An 18,561-nucleotide genomic window follows, 5' to 3' on the forward strand; every position below is an offset into this window, starting at 1 on the left:
CATCCCACATAAACCTTCCCCCTCCTCTCTTTTCAATCTGGCTGTAATGAAGGCTGTAAACCCAATCCCCACCTCTACCTGAACTCTTCATTGTGCTGAAAATGCAAAGAAGAACCAATTAGTCCTAAAGCACTTTTCTCCTGGAGTGTGATAAAGTGTTAATGATTTGGGTTCATATCATTCCTTTTCTATTGGGATCCAATCCAAAAGCATTTGTTAATTAAAGCACCAAAAAGGGAGAGTCTCTGCCTTTCAGGAGTCCCAGCTGAATGCAGGGTGTCCCAAGTAAGACAACAAGGGCATCGATCGTTCCTGGGCTTTGGGTGCTGCCATTGGGACACGCTCTCCAATTTCTCCTGGGCAGAAGGATGATCTACTTGAAGCTGCTGCAGTACTAGTTCTGGGCTTACCTGTGACTCCTGGCTGTCTGGTCACAACTGAAGTTTCTTTATCCTCCCGTTGCCTTGGATAAAAGACAGTTGTGCTATTGGAAAGGGCATGAACCTGCTCTTCCTGACCCCTTTGGGATTTTCTTGGCAAAGGCAGTGAACTGGTTTGTAATTTTCTTCTCCAGGTCATTGATGAGGAAACTGAGGCAGAGAGAGGTTAAATGACTTGCCCAGAGTCACACAGTGTCCTAGATCACCTTTGAACTCAGGTCCTACTTGATTCCAGGGCCAGTTCTCTATCCACTGAGGCATCTACCTGCCCTAGGGTAGTTGGAGCTCTTTTGTTCAGTTTAAGCGCTGTAAAGGAACTTTACAAACACTGGAGATGGAAACCAAACTCTGTCAGAGACAAGGTGTCTCTCCTCAAAGACATAAAATATAATTTACTTGGAGGAGACAAGACACCTGTGGCCCCAAAGCATCAGGGAGAGACCTCTGACATCATCTAGTTCAACCCAGCTCCTCATTTTACTGATGAGGAAACTGAGGCTCAGAGTGGTGAGGGACTTGCTCAAATCTCTCGGTCACACCCGTGGTAGTAAGGAGGAGGATCTGAAGCCGGGGCTTCTCGGCCCCCAAGCTAGCGTGTATTTATATTTTTCAAAAATATTTTTTCATTAGTTTTTTAACCTCGCTACCTCTCCATCCTACTGTTCCCCAATCAAAAGTCAAAAATAAACTCGTCCTAACGGAGGTGCAGAGTTCCTCCAGACGAATTCCCAGATCCGCCATTTCCAAAGACCCGCCTCTCGCCTCTGGGTGTCCTCTGGGGCGGGAGGTGGGTGATGGGTTACACCTTCAGTCCTCACCACTCATCCCATTTACACGTCACGCAGAAGAGGGCTCCGTGGATTTCCCTGGTAAATCCATCAGCCAGGCTTTATTAGGAGAGTCTCGGGGGCTGGGTGGTCGCCATGCTGGGCACCTGGATGCCAAGAAAGGCCAGATCAGTTCCCTGCCCTCAGGACGCTCTCTGACTCCCTCGGGGGGCTGGGACCTGGAGAGCAGAGGCCTGGAGAGGGAAGGGAGCCTGCCTCTGGAGCTAGAGCGGAGCGTTTGCATCTGCCCCGCGTGTGCAGAAAATCTCTCCCAGGTGCTCCCGGCTTCCCGCGGGTTCTCCCCCCGGATCTCCCCTGACTCGCCCCCGCCCCTGGCCCACACCCCACCCCCACCCCCACCCCCGGCACCGGGAGCCTCCTGAGGCCTCAGACTTCGCAGACCCGGGACTTCTTTATCTTTTCCTGACAGAAGCGATCTGTCTTGTCCTTTTTTCATTCTTTGCACACGCAAGAAGATCCCGGAGTGCTGCAGTGACAGCTGTCCTAGCAATGCTGCCTCCACTTCTCCATCTCTACAAAGCGCCGTCGGACGAGCCCAGAGGGGGAAGCCCTTTCCCCCTCTAAGTCTGGGCTCCTTTGATCTCTTTTTAAAGTGAATTGTGAGGAATCCACAAGGACTAGGCGAGCCTGAGAACATGAAGGGAGGGGCTGTGTTCGATTTCACCCTCCCCCCTGGGTGCCTCGCCTAGGGTCTCATCCTAGCATGCCTGCAGCCCCTCCCTGGCCCTGGCCCCGGGTGGCAGCCCTTGGGTAAACTCTGCGGAACCTGCCTCTCCCCCAATACCAGCCATTTCCCCTCCCCAGGTAGAACAAAGGCTGTGTATGGTCTCCAGCCTCCTGGGAATGTGCATTTCTTTGCTGGGGGTGCCCCAGGAGCCTGATTTGGGCGGGGGGGGGGGGTGCAGCTCTCCTTGCCCACGCTGCTCCCGCAGGACTGGCGGAATCCGAGAAGGCGGCGAAATGCCCCGGGCATGGCGGGGCCGCGGAGGGAGTCCAGCCGAGGGGGGCTTACCAAGTGCCTGGCACCGCCCACCTTGGCTGGGAGGGAGACGCCGGGAAGCCGAGGGAGACTTCCAATCTTAGCCTGGGGGGTTGGCGGGGCGGGGAGGGAAGCTTCTTCAATCTAATCAGTGAAGATAAGGGGCTCTGAGCCCCGGGAAGGCGGTTGGAGGCAGCTTTCCACCGTCACCAAGTGCTGGGGAGTTTCTGAAACCTAAGAAAGGAGACTGTTTGGCATCGGAAGCTCCCTGGATGGATCAGAGGGGCTGGAAGGGACCTCGGAGGCCAGCGACTGCCTGCCCCTCATTTTGTCCATGAAGCGGCCCTGTCTCCGAGGAAAAGACTTGCTTTGTGCCTCGGTTTCCTCTTCTGTGAAATAGGTTTCATAAAAGCATTTACCTCAAACGAGATCATCCTTGTAAAAAGCTTGGCCATCCTTAAAGCACCAGGGAAATTCGAGAGTGCTCCTAATGCCCTAGGTCTCGTAGGGAGTAAGTGGAGGAGCAGAATCGGAACGCAGAGCCTCAGCACCAAATCCAGGATGCCCTACCATACCCTGTCAGTACTTCCTGGGTCTAAGACAAAACCTTCCTCTCCTCTTTGGCAACTTCCTCAAGCTTTTTCTGTGTCATTGGCCTCCTTGGCTCTTTGAGGGTAGGGACGGTTTCCTTGTCTTTGCATTTACAGCACCCAGCGGGCATTTATTAAATGCTTGCTGAGTGACTGCTGGACCACATTGGGGAGCTCCGACATACACTAGCCTTGGAGGAGTAAGGTAAAGTCCACTAATAGTCTTGCAACCACCCACAGGTGGACTCTGGGCCCTGGGAGGCTGTTCCTTCTTTGTCTCTTGATTCTCTAGATAAGCAAAGGAAGGAGATGCTGTTATTAGCCGCACTCTACGGATCAGGAAAGCAAGGCTCAGGGCTTGGGTGCGAGGTTGTCCACTTTAGTAGCAGAGGCAAGATTTACAGTGAGGTCCGTCCCCTGTGCACCCCTCCCTCCTGTCCTATTACCTTGTTGATGATTCGGTAGCAAAATGTCAGGAAATAATTCTTTAAATAGCTTTTTAAAAACCCTATAATTATATGTTGCAGTTCATACATCCTTCTTTCACTCCATGTCCTGAACTCTGGACCTTCTGTTCTTAAATTTGGGGAGAAATTAGGCGGTGCTACAGTGGTTCTGGGGGCCCAAAGAACTTTAGACACAAAAGAAATCCCACAGTTTGTCTCCTCTCCGGCCCCTCCTTCTGTCACCCTGCATTTGAAGGAGGGTCATCTTGGTGCCCAGGGCACTTGTCCAATGTCACAGAATTTGCAGCTAAGACATTCCTGATTCCCTCATCTGATACTTCGTCCCATTATCCTGTATTTACTGGGCACTGTGCCACCGCTGCCAGAATACAGGGAACTCAAGTTCCTCTAAAAGTTCACTGAGAGATACAAAATGCGAAACCCCATTAGATTTGGGATATACAGGTGATGCATTGGATAGAAAGCTGAACTTGGAGCTGAGTTCAAATCCAGTCAAATACTTTCTAGCTGTGTGACTTTAGGCAAGTCAACTAAACTGTCTGTGTCTCTTTTTTTTTTCTCTGTGAAATGGGGATAACAAAGTGCACCTACCTACCTGGGCTGTTTGGATATAAGGAGGTAATATTTATAAAGCACTTGGCAAACATTTTATGTGTTTGCAAGCAACAGGTTGTTGTTGTCAGCACAGTGATGAGACCATTGGATTTGGGATAGAAGGCCCTGGGTTGGAAACCCAACTCTAACCCTCACTAATTGTAGAGCCTTGGGGAAGTCCTTCCCCTGTTTTCTCATCCAGAAAAGGAGGGGACTGGCCTGACCAGTCCTTTACAGGATCTGCAAGGCTCAAGGTCCCTCTGGAGACCACAAAAGCAGGGGCTAATTTTCCCCTTCTCCCTTCAGTGTCTGGCATTGTGCCTTAAAGCTAGTAGATACAACATAAAGAAGGATGGGGCAGAGCAACGTGAGTGACCCTGGAGTCTGAAGCTCTGTATTCCAATCCTGCCCCTTTGCCTGCTTTTTGACTTTGGGCAAATCCCTTCTCTCATGGACTGTGTCTTTTACTTTGAATAGAGGGGTTCAGTGTAGACGGTTTTGAAATCCTTCCCTTGCAGATCCGAGATCCCACAACTCACCTTTAGCTGCCTGGGTGTTTATCTGCTTGGGTTGCTCAGTGATGGGAAAGGGTGTGTTCAAAACAAGTCTATATCGGAGGGGAAGGCTAGGCAGGGAGCAGCTGACTATAAACATGGGGTGGCGGGAGCTGAGAGGGGCCTGGAGGCCCAGGAGGGGCAGAGAGTGCTGGAGCATGGATGGACTCTCAGATTCAGAGCTGGGAGAGGCCAGAGTAACCCCCTTGTTTGATAGAGGAGGAAACTCCATTTCAGTGACTTGCTCAGGGTCACATGTAAGGGCCTAAGGTGGCTTTTCCCTCTGCCAAGGACAGTGGCTTATCTCCTCTGTATTATGTGAACTGCAAAGGTGAGAGCGCTGTTTACCGGCAAGAAGGCTGCCTTAGGATGCCAGGGGATTTGGGTTCCAATCCTGCCACACCTACAAGAACTTGAGAGAGATGCTCTCCCTTTCTTGGCCTCACTTTCTTAATATGTAAGCCAGAGGGTTGGGGCTTCTCCAAAGATCTTTGCCTGCTCTAATTCTATAACTCTTCAATCAGTCCAACAATAAGCTTTTCTCATGTGAGAGCTGAGCTGGGAAAAGATGCAAAAGTTAGGTGACCCTGTCTTCAAACAGCTTATACTCTCTGGGGTGACACATGTTTACAGAGAAGCAGATCCTGGTAATATTAAAAATACATGATGACCATTTGGGGGGGGAGGCCACATGCTGCTGTGGGACCCTTCTGGCTCTAGAAGGGAAGACTTTTCTGGGGACAGGAGGCGCACATGGGCACAACCTTACAGGCAGCTGGGGGGCGTAGGAGGTGGCAGTGAAGAGGAACAGGGTCCAGGTGTGGGGGACAAAGACTCAGAGGTGGGAAATGACTTTTTGTAGACAGGGAACAGTAATGAAGTCAGCTGGAGCACAGAGGGTGTCTGTGTAATGAGCCTGGAGTTGAGACTGGAAGCACTTTCAGGACCAAAGAGCTGGGTCATGGACAACAGAAAGATTCTGGCTGCTTGGTGGAGGGCGGATTTGGGGAAAAGAGGCAGAGAGATTGATTAGGAATTTGACAATAGTCCAGGAGAGAGGGCATGGGGGCCTATAATAGGAGGTGGCTATGTGGGAAGAGACAGAGGACAGATGAAAGGGATGTTCTGGAAGGACACTTGAAAAGACTCAGCAGATGGCTAGCTATGGGGGGGAAGGGGCAGAGATCCAGAGACTGTGTCCTCAGGGGAGAGCCAGTGGGTGGAAGGAGGATTATTTGAAAAGTACAGGGATGGAGGGGGTTTACTGAGAAGAGAGCAGAAGGAAGGAGAAAGGGAAAAAGCATTTATTAGGTACCCACTATGTGCCAGGTTCTGGGCTAATGCTTTACAAATATGACCTCGTTGGATTTCTACAACAATTCTGGGAGACAGACCCTATAATTATCTCCATTTTACAGGTGAGAAAACTGAGGTAGAAGTTAAGTGATTTGCTCAGGGTCTCAGTAGGTGTCTGAGGCTGGACTTGAATTCAGGTCTTCCTGACTCCAGGTCCCATCTAGAGCCACCAAACTGCCTACGGACTTCAAAGAGGTATGAGGAATTGAGCTAGGGAAGGGGAAGGCAAGTTGGGAAGAAGGAAGACCTGGGGCCCTTCAGTACAAGCATGAAGACCAGGGCAAAGGCAGGAGGGGTAGGAGCTCCCATTCTCCAACAGGCAACAAGAACCGGTGGAATGGGGCTGGACTTGGGGTCAAGAAGTCCTGGATTCAAATCTTGCTTCTTTGTGGACCAGGACAAGTCACTTAACCCCTTCAGCCTCAGGTACCTCATCTGTAGAATAGAGATAATCATAGTTCCTACCTCATGGGCTGGTAATAGGGACTAGGTGAGACACTATGTTAAGTGCTCTGCGAACCTTAACATGTGATAAAAATGCTATTATTAGCTGCTTCATTTCCCATTGCTACTGTCATACTAGTCAAGTCCTGACCACCCCTCCCTTCCCTAAGGCTCCCAACATCACAGAGGTGAAACTTTTGCATCTGACTAAAAATGTCCCATAGCTTCATGATTCAGCACTTGTAATGTCAATAATTTACAGTGAGATAATAGGCACTCGGGTGTGTGTATGTGTGTGCGTGTGTGTGTGTCCACGCAGTAAGACCTGGGTTCAAATCCTGCTTCATATACTTACTAGCTGTGTGACCCAAATCACTTAATCTGTCTGGGCCTCAGTTTTCCCCTTGGTTAAATGGAGATCATGACAATGTCCCTCCCTCTCGCTGTGAGGATCAATTACACAAAGAGTAATAGCTTAAATGTATAAGAGATGACGTGGGCAAAGTGCCTTGCCAACCTTAAAGTGAATATGAACAGAAACTGCTTTTACTTCCATTACCTGTAAGGTTATGGGGCCCTTTTCTCCTGTAGCCCAGTGAGGCAGGTTGTCTGAGCTTTACTGCTTCCATTTTATAGATAAAGAAGCTGAGGCTTAGAAGTGAAGTGAGCAGAGGTGAGATTTGAACCTGCGTTCTTTGACTCCCATCAGAGCAGTTGGCACGTAGGCAATCTGTGCGCCCCCTCCCTCACCACAATGAAAGGGGGAGAGTCATCATGGCCTTGGCTGCCTGGGACCCGGGCACTCTGCCAGGAATTGCCTTCTCCCCTGATGATGGAATTGGGGAGAGAGGCTTCAGACCAATGCAGGGATGTCAGGCTCGAGACAGAGAAAGGCACCAAAACCAAAGGACCCTGGGATTGGTGGCTGTAACAGTGGCATGCATGGTCTCCTAGGGAGACATACTCTTCAAATGTCACTGCCTTCAGATGCAGGGGACATCCCTGGGCCCCACAGGCTCAGCCCCGGGGATGTGCAGCGTGCGGGATGGGAAGACCCCCCTCCTCTGATGAAGTGCCCAGCAAACAGAGCAGAGTAAGACACACAGAGGCTGATTCAGTATAGAAAGCCATGATGTTTTTAATTCATTTGATTGGTATCCGTGCTATTGAACAGATGAGCTGGGAAAGAAATGCTTCCATCTTTGACAGTCTTTCAGACGATGATCACAGTGTCAAGGTTATACACGACACAACATACAAGTAGCCAGAGAATGTTCTAAGACAGCTAGGTCTCACTGACTAGGAATCAAAGGCAAATTTCCAGGGACACTCGAAGGATATGTAGGGGGAGTTACATCAACAACACAAAGAACATTGAGAAAGTCACAGAGTTCATCAAATCCGAAGAAAACAAAACACCATCATCACCACAGAAGGAACAAAGTCAGTTTTTCCAATTATGATAAATAAACCAAGAGCACACACTTTCAAAGGCTGTTAGCTCATGACAACATGAGGGAAGGAGCAACATTTAGATACTGTAACAGCGATGCTCACAGCACGAAGATGGCGGTGGGGGAGGAAGGAGCATTGAACCATGGAATGAGTTCAGTTGGAATGAGCAGAAGTCATCTGGTTCAACTGTCATTTCTTAGACCAGGAACCTAAGGGTTAGGTCAGGAAAGTGAATCACCCAGTGGAGGGCAGTCCCAGTTTAATATTCTTTCTATTACAACGAACTTTTGGTCTGGAGAGCCTCTCTAGAGAACATCCAGGGGATGGACAACCAGGACGTAGATCTTTGAGCTTATGTATTTGGAGAGCTGATTGAAGGAACTGGAGATATTCAGGTTGGAGAAGGGAAATCTCCAGTGGGATTGGATTTTATCTTTTTGGCCTCAGAAAGCAGAAATTGCACACAGGTCCATTGAGGCTCAAGGTCAAGAAAATCTTCCTAACAACCAGAAACTTTCCGAAAGTGGAATGGTTTATCTGGGAAGCGTGAAGGTCTTTGAGCAAGGACTGTGGGTGACCACATATGAGGATGTTGTCCTGGAGAACTTTTTCCAGTATGAGTTGGACCAGATGGCCTCTGGGGTCACTTCCAACTGTGATCATTTATGATTCAGAGAAAAGGATGATTCAATTAATTTCTGTACCACTGCCAATAAGCCAGGAATTGTAGATTTCAATCTGAAGTGTCTAGATTCAATTTTCTCATAATTTTTCTAATTAGATCGTTTAAAATTTTACTCACTCACTTAGTCATATAATCATTTTTTGGGGGGTCAGTAAGCAAGGACTAATTTATGTTAGAATTCATTTTCTAAGCCTCTGCATCTTTTCAAATGTATAGCTCAAAAGAAAAATAAATTCAGGGTAACCAGAGTGCTAATGCCATCTTTCCCATTTCATTTAAAATCTAGAAAGTTAGCTAAAACAGAACTGAGAAGACAGCTTAACACATCCTCCACCATTTGTTTTTCCAGCCTCTGCCTCAGATTTAAAGATGCCTCTGCATTTCCATAAATCTTTGTGATTCTGTTAAAACATATGCACATTTATATACACGAAAGTATTGGTATAAATTTTTTTCTGATGGTTTACAGATGAAAAAAGTACAAAAATTGTTTCAATTGGGCTGAAAGCAAACACCAGACCTTTATTCTAAAAGGTGAATATGGCACTTCTGATTTGAATTAGCCCAGGGAACTTAAAAACCAGATTCATAGGAAAAAAGAGCAAGCAGACACAATGTGGCATTTGGTAATTAATTATCTGGTACATAAAATATTTCCCCTGTTCAAAATGTGTTTCTGTAAAAGATTTTGGGATCAATAATTCTATTTAGCACATGGTCATGGCACTGAGACCTGGAGTTTAAATAAAAACTATACAGACATGTCAGAATGAAGGGATAGGGAGGAACCAAGAAAACAGCATATTTGCAAAACTACCATCAAAGTACACACGTGGAACCCACACCATAGGAACTGCAGTGATAAGAAAGCCAAAGGGTTACAGTTTATATATACACATATGCGGATGTATATTCGTGTCAACATGACAATGGTAGCTGAAAAAAAATTATACACCCAGGCATCTACCCCGAATCATCATAGCAGCTGCTGCAAGAGCGGCTGAAACTCACAGAGGGAATCGAGCCGGCTAAATAATAGTGACTTCTGTTTATCATATACATATATATTATCTTTCCTCATATAATTCTTTTGGTTCTAGGTACATCAACAATCTTTTTGGTTCTAGGTACATCAACACTGAATTACTCTCTCTGTCTTGGTCCAGAAATCTAGGTCTAGATCTGGGGTCATTTGGCTTTCATTGCTGGTTGGGGAGGTTTGTCCACGCTTGAAGGCCTTGATGCTCTCATGGACCAGGGCAGAGAGACCATACCTCAGGCCAGGGAAATAAGAGAGTGGGGCTGTATAAAAGGGTCCATTTAACACCAGTGAATAAAGGGTGACCGCCCTCAATGGCATCCCCACAGAGTCAAGCGTATTCAAATTCATCAAATATATTTTTGCAACAGGTTGCATCCTATATGATTAATGACACATGGTTAAAAATCAGAGTGGAAAATACAGATTAGAGTTTTGAATGGTTGTTAGAAAAATATAATCACTGAATTAAAGGATGTGAGTGTTAAGAGCGGTTGTGACACTGAGAATTTTTCCTCATCTATCTCTGAGTTAATGTTTTAGAAAGGCAGGACAACATTCCTGCCTGGGACACAGGGAAGCTGAGGACTTTACTTGGGGAAGGGACAAACTAGAGCACTGAGCTGTTAGTAAGAGGTGATGTGGAATCCCATCCAAGGAGGGGTAGGGCTCCCACACTCCACAACAGTAGCCACAGAGGAGCAAGAGGAGAATCTCTCTGATGACCGCTACTAAGACAGATTTCAACGGTTTCCTCCCCAAAACAAGGAACAAGATCTGAAAAGGGACTGGCACCTCCAAGAAGGGCATTCAGTATCTATTGAAGGATTGTAAAGAATTCCCATGGAGGATTCTTTTTGGAAAGCTTTTTTAATTTTTTATGTTAGAGTTTTGCTAATAACTGGGATTTCTGGAGCACCTTCAAGTCTCCCTACAATGACCCTATGAAGGGACAATGTTTGAATCATCATCCATTTTACAGATGAGGGCACTGAGGTTAATATATGGGAGTGGAATTATCATTCAAAAACGTCCAGTTTACATAAGCGACCCCTTGCAAAAGGACCCCCTTCTTCTCTCTGTAGGGGCTGGCCCAGACTATGGCCCATCTAGTTCAGCAGAAAACTCTACAGCAGCCTAGCCTATCCTCAGCTATGGAATTACCTGGGGAGGAGGGGGACTGACAAGGTGATTCTGGTTTTTGAAGTTCTACTATACTGCCTAGAGCGTGGTCAGACTGGGCTAGATGACAACAAGCTAGGAATTAGAAAATCTACCAGCACCTTGGACATTTCTGATTCCTTCTTGACAAACAACCTTCCCACCTGCACATCAACAACCTGGGATGAGGCAGGGGGATGAAGCATACCTCTCAAACAGATAAGATTTAGGCATGGGAGGGAAGCTTGGGGAAAGGAGAGGAAGAGTGAATGGAACTCCCAGGGGAAGGAGGTGCTCTCTCCTAATCTAGCATGCTGATTTCCTTCTCTGTGAATAAAGCCAGGCTCACATTCATGGACCCTCCCTCCTCTGGTTGATTGGCTCATGGATACCCTTCACCTCCTACTAATCAAACTTTTTCTGCTTGGCCTTAGAGGCCTGAACTAAGAATGACAAGGGGAGGTGCATTTTGCTTTGAGGTTAGGAAAATCCAGCTAAGCCTAAGGTTATCCTAAAGGGGAATGGGTCGCCTTGGCAGGCAGTGAGTTCACCTTTACTGGAGGTCTTGGAGCAGAGAGGGAATGACCATTTCTTAGTGTGGATGGGGTAGTCAGATGAGATCAAGGTTCTTAACGAGAGTCCATGAGCTCAGTTTTTTTTTTAGAACATTTTGGTAATTGGATTTCAGTATAACTGGTTTGCTTTGTAATCCTATATATCTTATTTTAAGAATTAAACAAAAATTCTGAGAAGGTGTCCATGGTCTTCAGCAGACCAGGCAGATGACTCGTCAGGAGGGAGGTGACAGAGAGGACGCGTGTTTAGGCACGGGTGGGTCTGTCCGGCTTTTGGATTTGGGGATCTTGTATCCTGACTATGCTGAGTCCATAAAAGCAAAGGGGGCCCTCACAGCAATAGCACCTCAAATTACAAGAGGGTTTTGTTTTTCGCTCTCTTAAATTGGCACCGTTTGTATTTAGGCCGTGAGGACCACAGAAGCAAACAAAAGGGAGCGATGACCACGATGATAAAAGGACCAGAATTTGGTATCATGAAAATGACTCTTGGGGGCGGGCCGCCCTCATCCCCCAGAAGCCTTAGGCAAACACAGCAGTGGCTGCCCGACACATGGCCGGCTTAGCACACGACTGGAGAGAGAGGCAGAACTCAGGGTGGGCTAGAGGGCAGGGTGGGGCGCTGTAGAAGGGGAAAGACATTTTTGAACTAGAAAATATGCACTTTGAAATGTATATATACAAAATCATATATACACACCAAATACATGCACAACTTGTATACTGTACATAGAGGCACCAACCCAATTAAGGATGCTGAGAAGTGAAGCGTTTTAGAGATTGGATTTGCCACAGGCCCTGGGGACTCATGGGCCTGGTGGGTCTGGAGAAAGGAGGAGGCAGCTTGGGTCTTCCCTCAAATCAAAAGGTAGATCGCTGGACAATGAATTTACATAGAAACCAACCCAAACCAGCATTCCTTAAACGTGAAGCCAATCTAAGCAAAGAACCACCTTTAATCATTTCAACTGGAAACCAAGAATAAATTTGACTGATTCTCATCCATTTTATAAAGGGAACACTCTAAAGAGAGGGAGACTTTTAAAAACAAAGGCTTTAAAACTCAATTTTTGTTTGTTTTTACAAGTTAAAAGCATTTTCGTTTTTAGCAGTGGTTACCAAGTGAGCGGAAGGTAGGTTTCTTCATGGAGCTGCTTCGATCATGGGGGGGCAGCACCCACAGGCTCCCCGACACACTATAATATGATGCAAGTTTTTTTATCCTTGAAGGGATTTTCTGAAGTTGGGATTCCCATGAGCAAAGGGTCACCCCTGGCATGTTCCTCGCAGTAGGACATGAGATCTGCAGATGCCTTAGAAACCTGGAGGACATAAGATTCAAAGTGAAAGGAAAGAAACAGAGAGGTAAAGACATTAAAAAAAAAAGGGTTCTATTTCCAAAGTTGTAAAACTCGTATGAATCAGCGGTGGGAAGTGTCATAGTTTCTACTGAATAAAAGATAAAATGAGGCTGGTATGTGGGGCAGAGTTCAAAAACTGAATGAACGTTTTGGGCCCAGGGCCAAGACACTGCAAGACACTGGGGTAAAGTACAGAGTTTCTGAAATTATCGTTGAAGACAGTGGAGGCGGAGAAGGGGGAGAGAGGGGCAGGCTGACTGCAGAATCAGGCATCAGTACCCAGAGGGAGGCTGGGAAGGGGGCACCTCATCTGAATGGGAATGAACCATCACCCACTTTGTTCTCTGGCTCAAATGTTCAGCCCTGTGGAATTCTCATCCATAGCCATGGCCACCTGAGAGAATATCAGTTAAAGAGTTCATGTCTGTGTCCTGAAGACAAACGACCATCTCCATGCCCAGGGAAATTTATGATCCTGTGACCGCTGTCATTTCTATCCCGCCAAATCATAATTCAGTCTGATTTTCCCACAAGAGATCATGGGATCACAGACATGGGGCCTCTTGCCCAGACCCTCATTTTGCAGATGAAGAAACTGAGGACCTGGAGATCTTATTTGTCCACAGCCACACAGGAGGTAAGATCAGAGAGGAGACTCAAATCCTAGTAGACCTCTGATTTGAGGCCCCTTTCGCCACTGCAACATAGATTTTCAATGAGACAGAATCTCAGGTTATCTAATTCAAGGCCTTCAGCTCATAAATGAAAAATTCAGGCTCATGGTCAAGTAGTAGCAAAATCAGAATTTGAACCCAGGACCTTTGACTTCAAAACCAACACTTGAAAGGATCTGGGGCTGGAAGGGACCTACCCTCTCATTTTACAGATGAGTCCCAGAGTGGGGGAGTCACTTGTACGAAGTCACTCGGGAAAGAATCCAGGAATGGCCAGGTGGTGGGGAGCAGAATGAGGGGAGAGACAGGCACCAAGGAAGAGAACTGTATTTGGAGCTTTTCTAGGGGTGCTTAACTGGAGATGGCATTTATGCAATGAAAAGTTAGAGGTACAGAATGAGACCATTAAAGCTCCCCCTTGAATACTCCTGCTTCGAGGGCTTTTTCCAAGTGGGATGAACCACCACTGGCACAGAGGAATGTGGAGGGGACAGAGCTGTCATTCCGTTCCCTCTGAGCACCTCAGGTCACTCTCCAGGATTTACGTTCTCAGTCACAGCTGGGCTGCAATATGCTTTAGTGAAGGCACTTTCCCCCATTGGTGAAATTGGACAAGCCTTACCTTAATCCTCTCTATGGACGCTTCCAATCTCAACTGCTGGACAGTTCGCCGGGCCTGGGCCACGCTGTTGGTGTTGGTGGTTTTGCTAGACATCCTCTTGAGTTTCCAGGTGAGATCTGAAAAGACGTTTTTACGTTTAAAGCAAGTGGCATTATCTCCTTAAAATGTCAACAGCGTGGCTGTAATTTGCAAAATTCAGGTGCAGCCTGCCCAGAGACTGGGCCCTGCTGAGGTGGCTGTTCAGCGTGCAGAGGAATGCCCATCACCAGCAGGTGCTTCGTAAACGCTTTCTGAATTGAAATGAATGGTTCAAGCTACTTGGTTCCTGGGAACCTTCTCACAGATTTCTGGGTTTTTTGAGCTTGGATTTGGACCCAGAGAACCTGAGTGTGAATGCTGCTTCTGCTAACTGAGCACCTGGGGTAGGTTTACTGTATATCTCCAGGCCTCAGTTTCCCCATCTGTAAAATGAGGGGGTTGGGTTCAGTGGCTTTGAGGATTCTACAAGCCCATAAACTTCTATCCATGAAGAGCAGCCCAGGTTCTGCAGCCCACAGACTCCAAGAGTGTCCAGCGGCCTGTCCTGCATCACCCCGCCTGCATGTATCACAGGTGGGCCTAGGTGAGGGCTCCCTAAGTCACCCTGCCATGAAGTCTCCCCAAAGCCTGTTGCAAGCTGCAGATGAGGTAAAGTCTGTAAAGGACTTTTCAAACCTTAAATGCCATCATTATCACCAATCAGCCACCTGCTAGGATTCCATGTAGCAAACATTTACTCGGCACCACTGGGGACAGCAATATATAACCAACTCAGGTTGGAATTGGACATCAAAAAATGGGGGACAGGAAGAGGGTCTAGGAGGTGGCTGTCCCAAATCTTGGGGGGCCAAAAGCTTGGAGAACATCTAAGAAGAAGCAACAGTCACCAAGAGCACCTATTACCCAGGCAGAACCCAGGGAACCTTTCTGCTACCTGCTCTCAGTGACTGACACATGGGAAGAAGGGCAGGTAGAGAATTGGACCAGAAACCTCCTGGATGCTGGTGCACAGTGGGGCTCAAGCCGAGCCTGCAAGCTTCTACCCCTTCCCCAGGCCTCCTGGGAGGGCAATTCTTCCCCACTCGGGGCTGGTTCCACCTGCTCAGGGCCAGCCCACATTTCCTTCTTTAGACCCTGCACAGGAAGCACAGGAAATGGCCAGGACCTTGACCTTCCATGGCTCTGGCTTTGCATCGGCAATATTCCAAGTGATAATGACAAGGGTTGCGCGACAGGAAGGCTGGGAGCATTAGCCATATAAGGCCAGGTGAATGCTGGGCACTGTGCTGACTCACGGGAGGCAGGTGGCCCCTAGGTGTGGCTCCTGAGCTCTAGGCCAAGAATCCCACAGGGTGCCTCTTCAGAGCTGGAGGGGAAGGAAAAGGTGTGGCCCGAGCTCTTCTGTGGGATGGCCCAGCAAGGACGCTTGTGAAGGGACCAGGCCTAGGGCTTTCACTTTTATATCCGAATCTCCAATCAATTAATCAATCAACCAATCCGTCAGCAACAGACATCTATTTGGTGCTTACCAAATGCCCATCCCTCTCTTTTAGACCCACCCATCCAACTATCCATCTATCTCTCGAGATTCTGTGACTCTAGGACCAAGGGTCTTCAGTAGTCAGGCAACAGTCAAAGGTCAGGAAAATGCCTACAGGTATGTTTGTTGAATTGACCTGAAGGATATCAAAGATTTGGTGTTGAGGAAAGGGTGTTCTATCACGCATACCCTTAACTCAGCAATACCACTCCGAAGTCTTATCTCAAAGAGACAAAAAGGAAATGGACCTTTATGTACAAAAATATTGATAGCAGCTCTTTCTTTGTGGTAGCAACAAATTGGAAACTGAGGGGATGGACAACAACTAGGGAATGATTGAATGAACTGTAGTTTATGATTGTGATGAGATATTCTTGTGTTGTAAGAAATGAGGAGCAGGAGGGTTTCAGAAAAGCCTGGTAAGATTCCTATGAACTGATGCAAAGTGAAGGGAACAGAAGCAGGAGAACACCGTACACGGTATCAGCAAAACTGTACAACAATCAACTGTGAAAGACTTGGCACTTTGATCAATGCAATGATCCAAGATAATTCCAAAGGACTCATGACTGAAAATGCTATCTGCCTCCAAAGAAAGAACTGATGGATTCTGAAAACAGACTGACGCATACTATTTTTTATTTTTCTGGAAGTGGTGGGTCTGTGTTTCCTTTCACAACATGACTAAGATGGAAGTGTTTTACATGATTGTACGTGTATAACCTATATTAAATTGTTCACCATCTCAGGGAAGCAGGAGGCAAGAGAAGAAAGGAGAGAATTTGGAATTCAAAATTTCAAAAAACAAATGTTAAGAATTGTTTATACATGCCACTGGGGAAAAAAAGATTTTAAAAGCAAAGAAAGGGTGCTAGTTTTGAACATAGAGAGAAAGCTTTCAAACCCTGGATTCACAGGACTCTAAGTGTGGAGCTGGAAGGGATCTCAGAGGTCACTGAACTCAACCACTTTATTTTACGGATGAGGAAACTGAGACCCAAAGAATCACCTAAGTAACAATCGACAGGACCATCATCCTCTGACTCCAAATAGAACATGCATTTATCTGTGTGACCTTAGTCAGATCACTTTCCCCCATCTGTAAAATGAAGGCACTGTATCAAGGTCTTCCAGGGCCCCTCTACCTTGAAATCTCTGGTCCTACAGCTTCATCCAGCCCTGAATCCAGGAGACAATAATTTCATAGGGATGTTCCAGCCTTTATGTCATGAGCCTATTTAGCTTGTCCAGGGAAAGGATTCAGGAGTTTTTACTGTACAGCTCAGAGGCTGCTTTGCATCCAAAAAGCAAAAAGAATCACTCATTCATTCACTCACTCAATGAACATCTACTAAGAGCCTACTGTGTACCAGGCCCTGGGCTAAGTGCTTGTTGATCAGTTCTTTCAGTCATGTCCTGGTCTTCCTGGCCCCTTCTGGGGTTTTCTTGGCAAAGATACTGGAGTCGTTTGCCATTTCCTTCTTCAGTCAATTCTACAGATGAGGAAATTAAGGCAAACAGGGTTAAGTGACTTGCCCAGGGTCACCCAGCTAGTACTTATGGATTTACACTCAGGTCTTCCTGACTCCAGGCCTGGGCTCTAACTCCTGTGCCGCCCAGCCACTCAGATACAAAAAGAGGCAAAAGACAGATCATGTCCTCAGGGAACTTACAATGTAATGGGGAGGGAGACACCAGGCCAAAAAATGGGCACAAAGAAGCGATACACAAGATCACTAGGCAAAGATTCAGGGAGTGCAGGTAGATTCCTCTAGAAGCTAGAGTTTTAGTGAAGACATAAAGGAAGGGGGTCACTCGAAGAAGCTGAGGAGGGAGTGTCCCAAGATGGGGGGCAGCCAGAGAGAACGCCCTGGGCCCAAAGGTGGAGGGTCTTGTTCCTGGGACAGCCAGGAGGCCAGGTCACTGGACCCAAGAGTATGTGCAGGCAAACAAGCATGAGAAGCCTGGGGATGGGGGCTCTGAATGTCCAACACAACTTTGCATTTGATCTTGGAGGCCACAGGGAGCCCCTGTAGTGAGTGAGGTTTGCGTTTGCGGCTGGAGGCTGGCCTGTGGCAGGCAGGGGATCACCATCCCTGGCATGAGGCTGGATTTGAGACGTTGTGTATTGACGTGCTGTTTTAGCACATGCCGTCCCCTGGCTTTCCAGTGTGGTCCAGGGGGAAGGCATGAGATCTGGGGGCTGAAGACCTAGATTCGAATCCCAGAACTGCACCTGGCTACCCTGGGTGGATCACTGATCCCCTCTAGCCTCGGTTTTCTCATCTGTAAAGTAGGGCAGTTGGGGTCTCTATCCGAGCCTCTCAGGCCAATGCCTGCCTCTCCCTAGTGTTCACTGGGTATGCTTGTTCATTCTGTTGTTTCTGACATTCTGGAGGCACCTTAAACCTGCAGGAAGCATGCTGGGGGGAGGGGGTGACCCTGGGCAAGTACCACATGGGGTGACTTGTTACAGCTGGGAGTCGCCTCCCATTCCACATATTCCATCCTCTGGGATGAGGAGGTGCCAGCCCAGGAGGAGGCAAGGGAGAAGAAGGCTGGCATACAAGACTGGCCTTCCTGGCCTTGAGGGCCACGGGGATGCTGGCAGCTGCTCCTGCCAGGCCTGGCCTGGAGCCTGGAACTCCCTACTGTGGGCCAAGCCAAGCGCCTGGGATACAAAAAGAGGCCAAAGATGGTCCTTGCCCTCAGGAAGCTTGCAATGTAATGGGGGATGCTGTCCACCAACGAGATGAGCAGCTGCTCTGAACGATGTCACCTTGGAGGTGCCTGGGGCACTGAGACAGTGGAAGGGCTAGGCAGTGTGTGTGCATGCGTGTGTGTGTGCACGCGCTTGAGTATGGGGCACATGACCTGAACCCCGGTTTTCCTGACCCCCAAGGCCAGCTCTCTAACCACTAAGCCACACTCCCCCTCTGTACTCTGTGCCACACACACTAGATACTCAATACATGCTACTGAGTTGAAATGAATGGACTTGCCCAGGCCTACTTAGCTACTGAGCATCAGGTCTTCTGAACTCCAAGTTCAGAATGAGGGATCGGACTAGATGACCCTCTATGGCCCCAGGGTATGGTTTGTTTCTGTCTTTGTGTGCCCGGCACCTGGCATGCAGTA

At 47.7% G+C, this 18,561-nt stretch overlaps 1 protein-coding gene across 5 annotated transcripts in view; it reads right to left on the reverse strand.

Moving 5' to 3' along the window:
* Positions 1 to 12,125: 12,125 nt before the first annotated feature.
* Positions 12,126 to 18,561, reverse strand: part of GNG12 (G protein subunit gamma 12) — a 135,959-nt gene continuing 129,523 nt past the window's right edge. For all 5 annotated transcript variants that reach the window (XM_072649800.1, XM_072649798.1, XM_072649799.1 and 2 more), the window contains 2 exons: positions 13,845 to 13,960; positions 12,126 to 12,509 (listed from right to left, as the gene is read on the reverse strand). In XM_072649800.1, the coding sequence (XP_072505901.1) occupies positions 12,384 to 12,509; positions 13,845 to 13,937 (219 nt within the window). In that variant the 5' untranslated portion in view covers positions 13,938 to 13,960 and the 3' untranslated portion in view covers positions 12,126 to 12,383. The remainder of the gene's footprint in view (positions 12,510 to 13,844; positions 13,961 to 18,561) is intronic.

The sequence above is a fragment of the Notamacropus eugenii genome, chromosome 2 (assembly GCF_028372415.1).
Source record: "Notamacropus eugenii isolate mMacEug1 chromosome 2, mMacEug1.pri_v2, whole genome shotgun sequence".
Taxonomy (NCBI): domain Eukaryota; kingdom Metazoa; phylum Chordata; class Mammalia; order Diprotodontia; family Macropodidae; genus Notamacropus; species Notamacropus eugenii.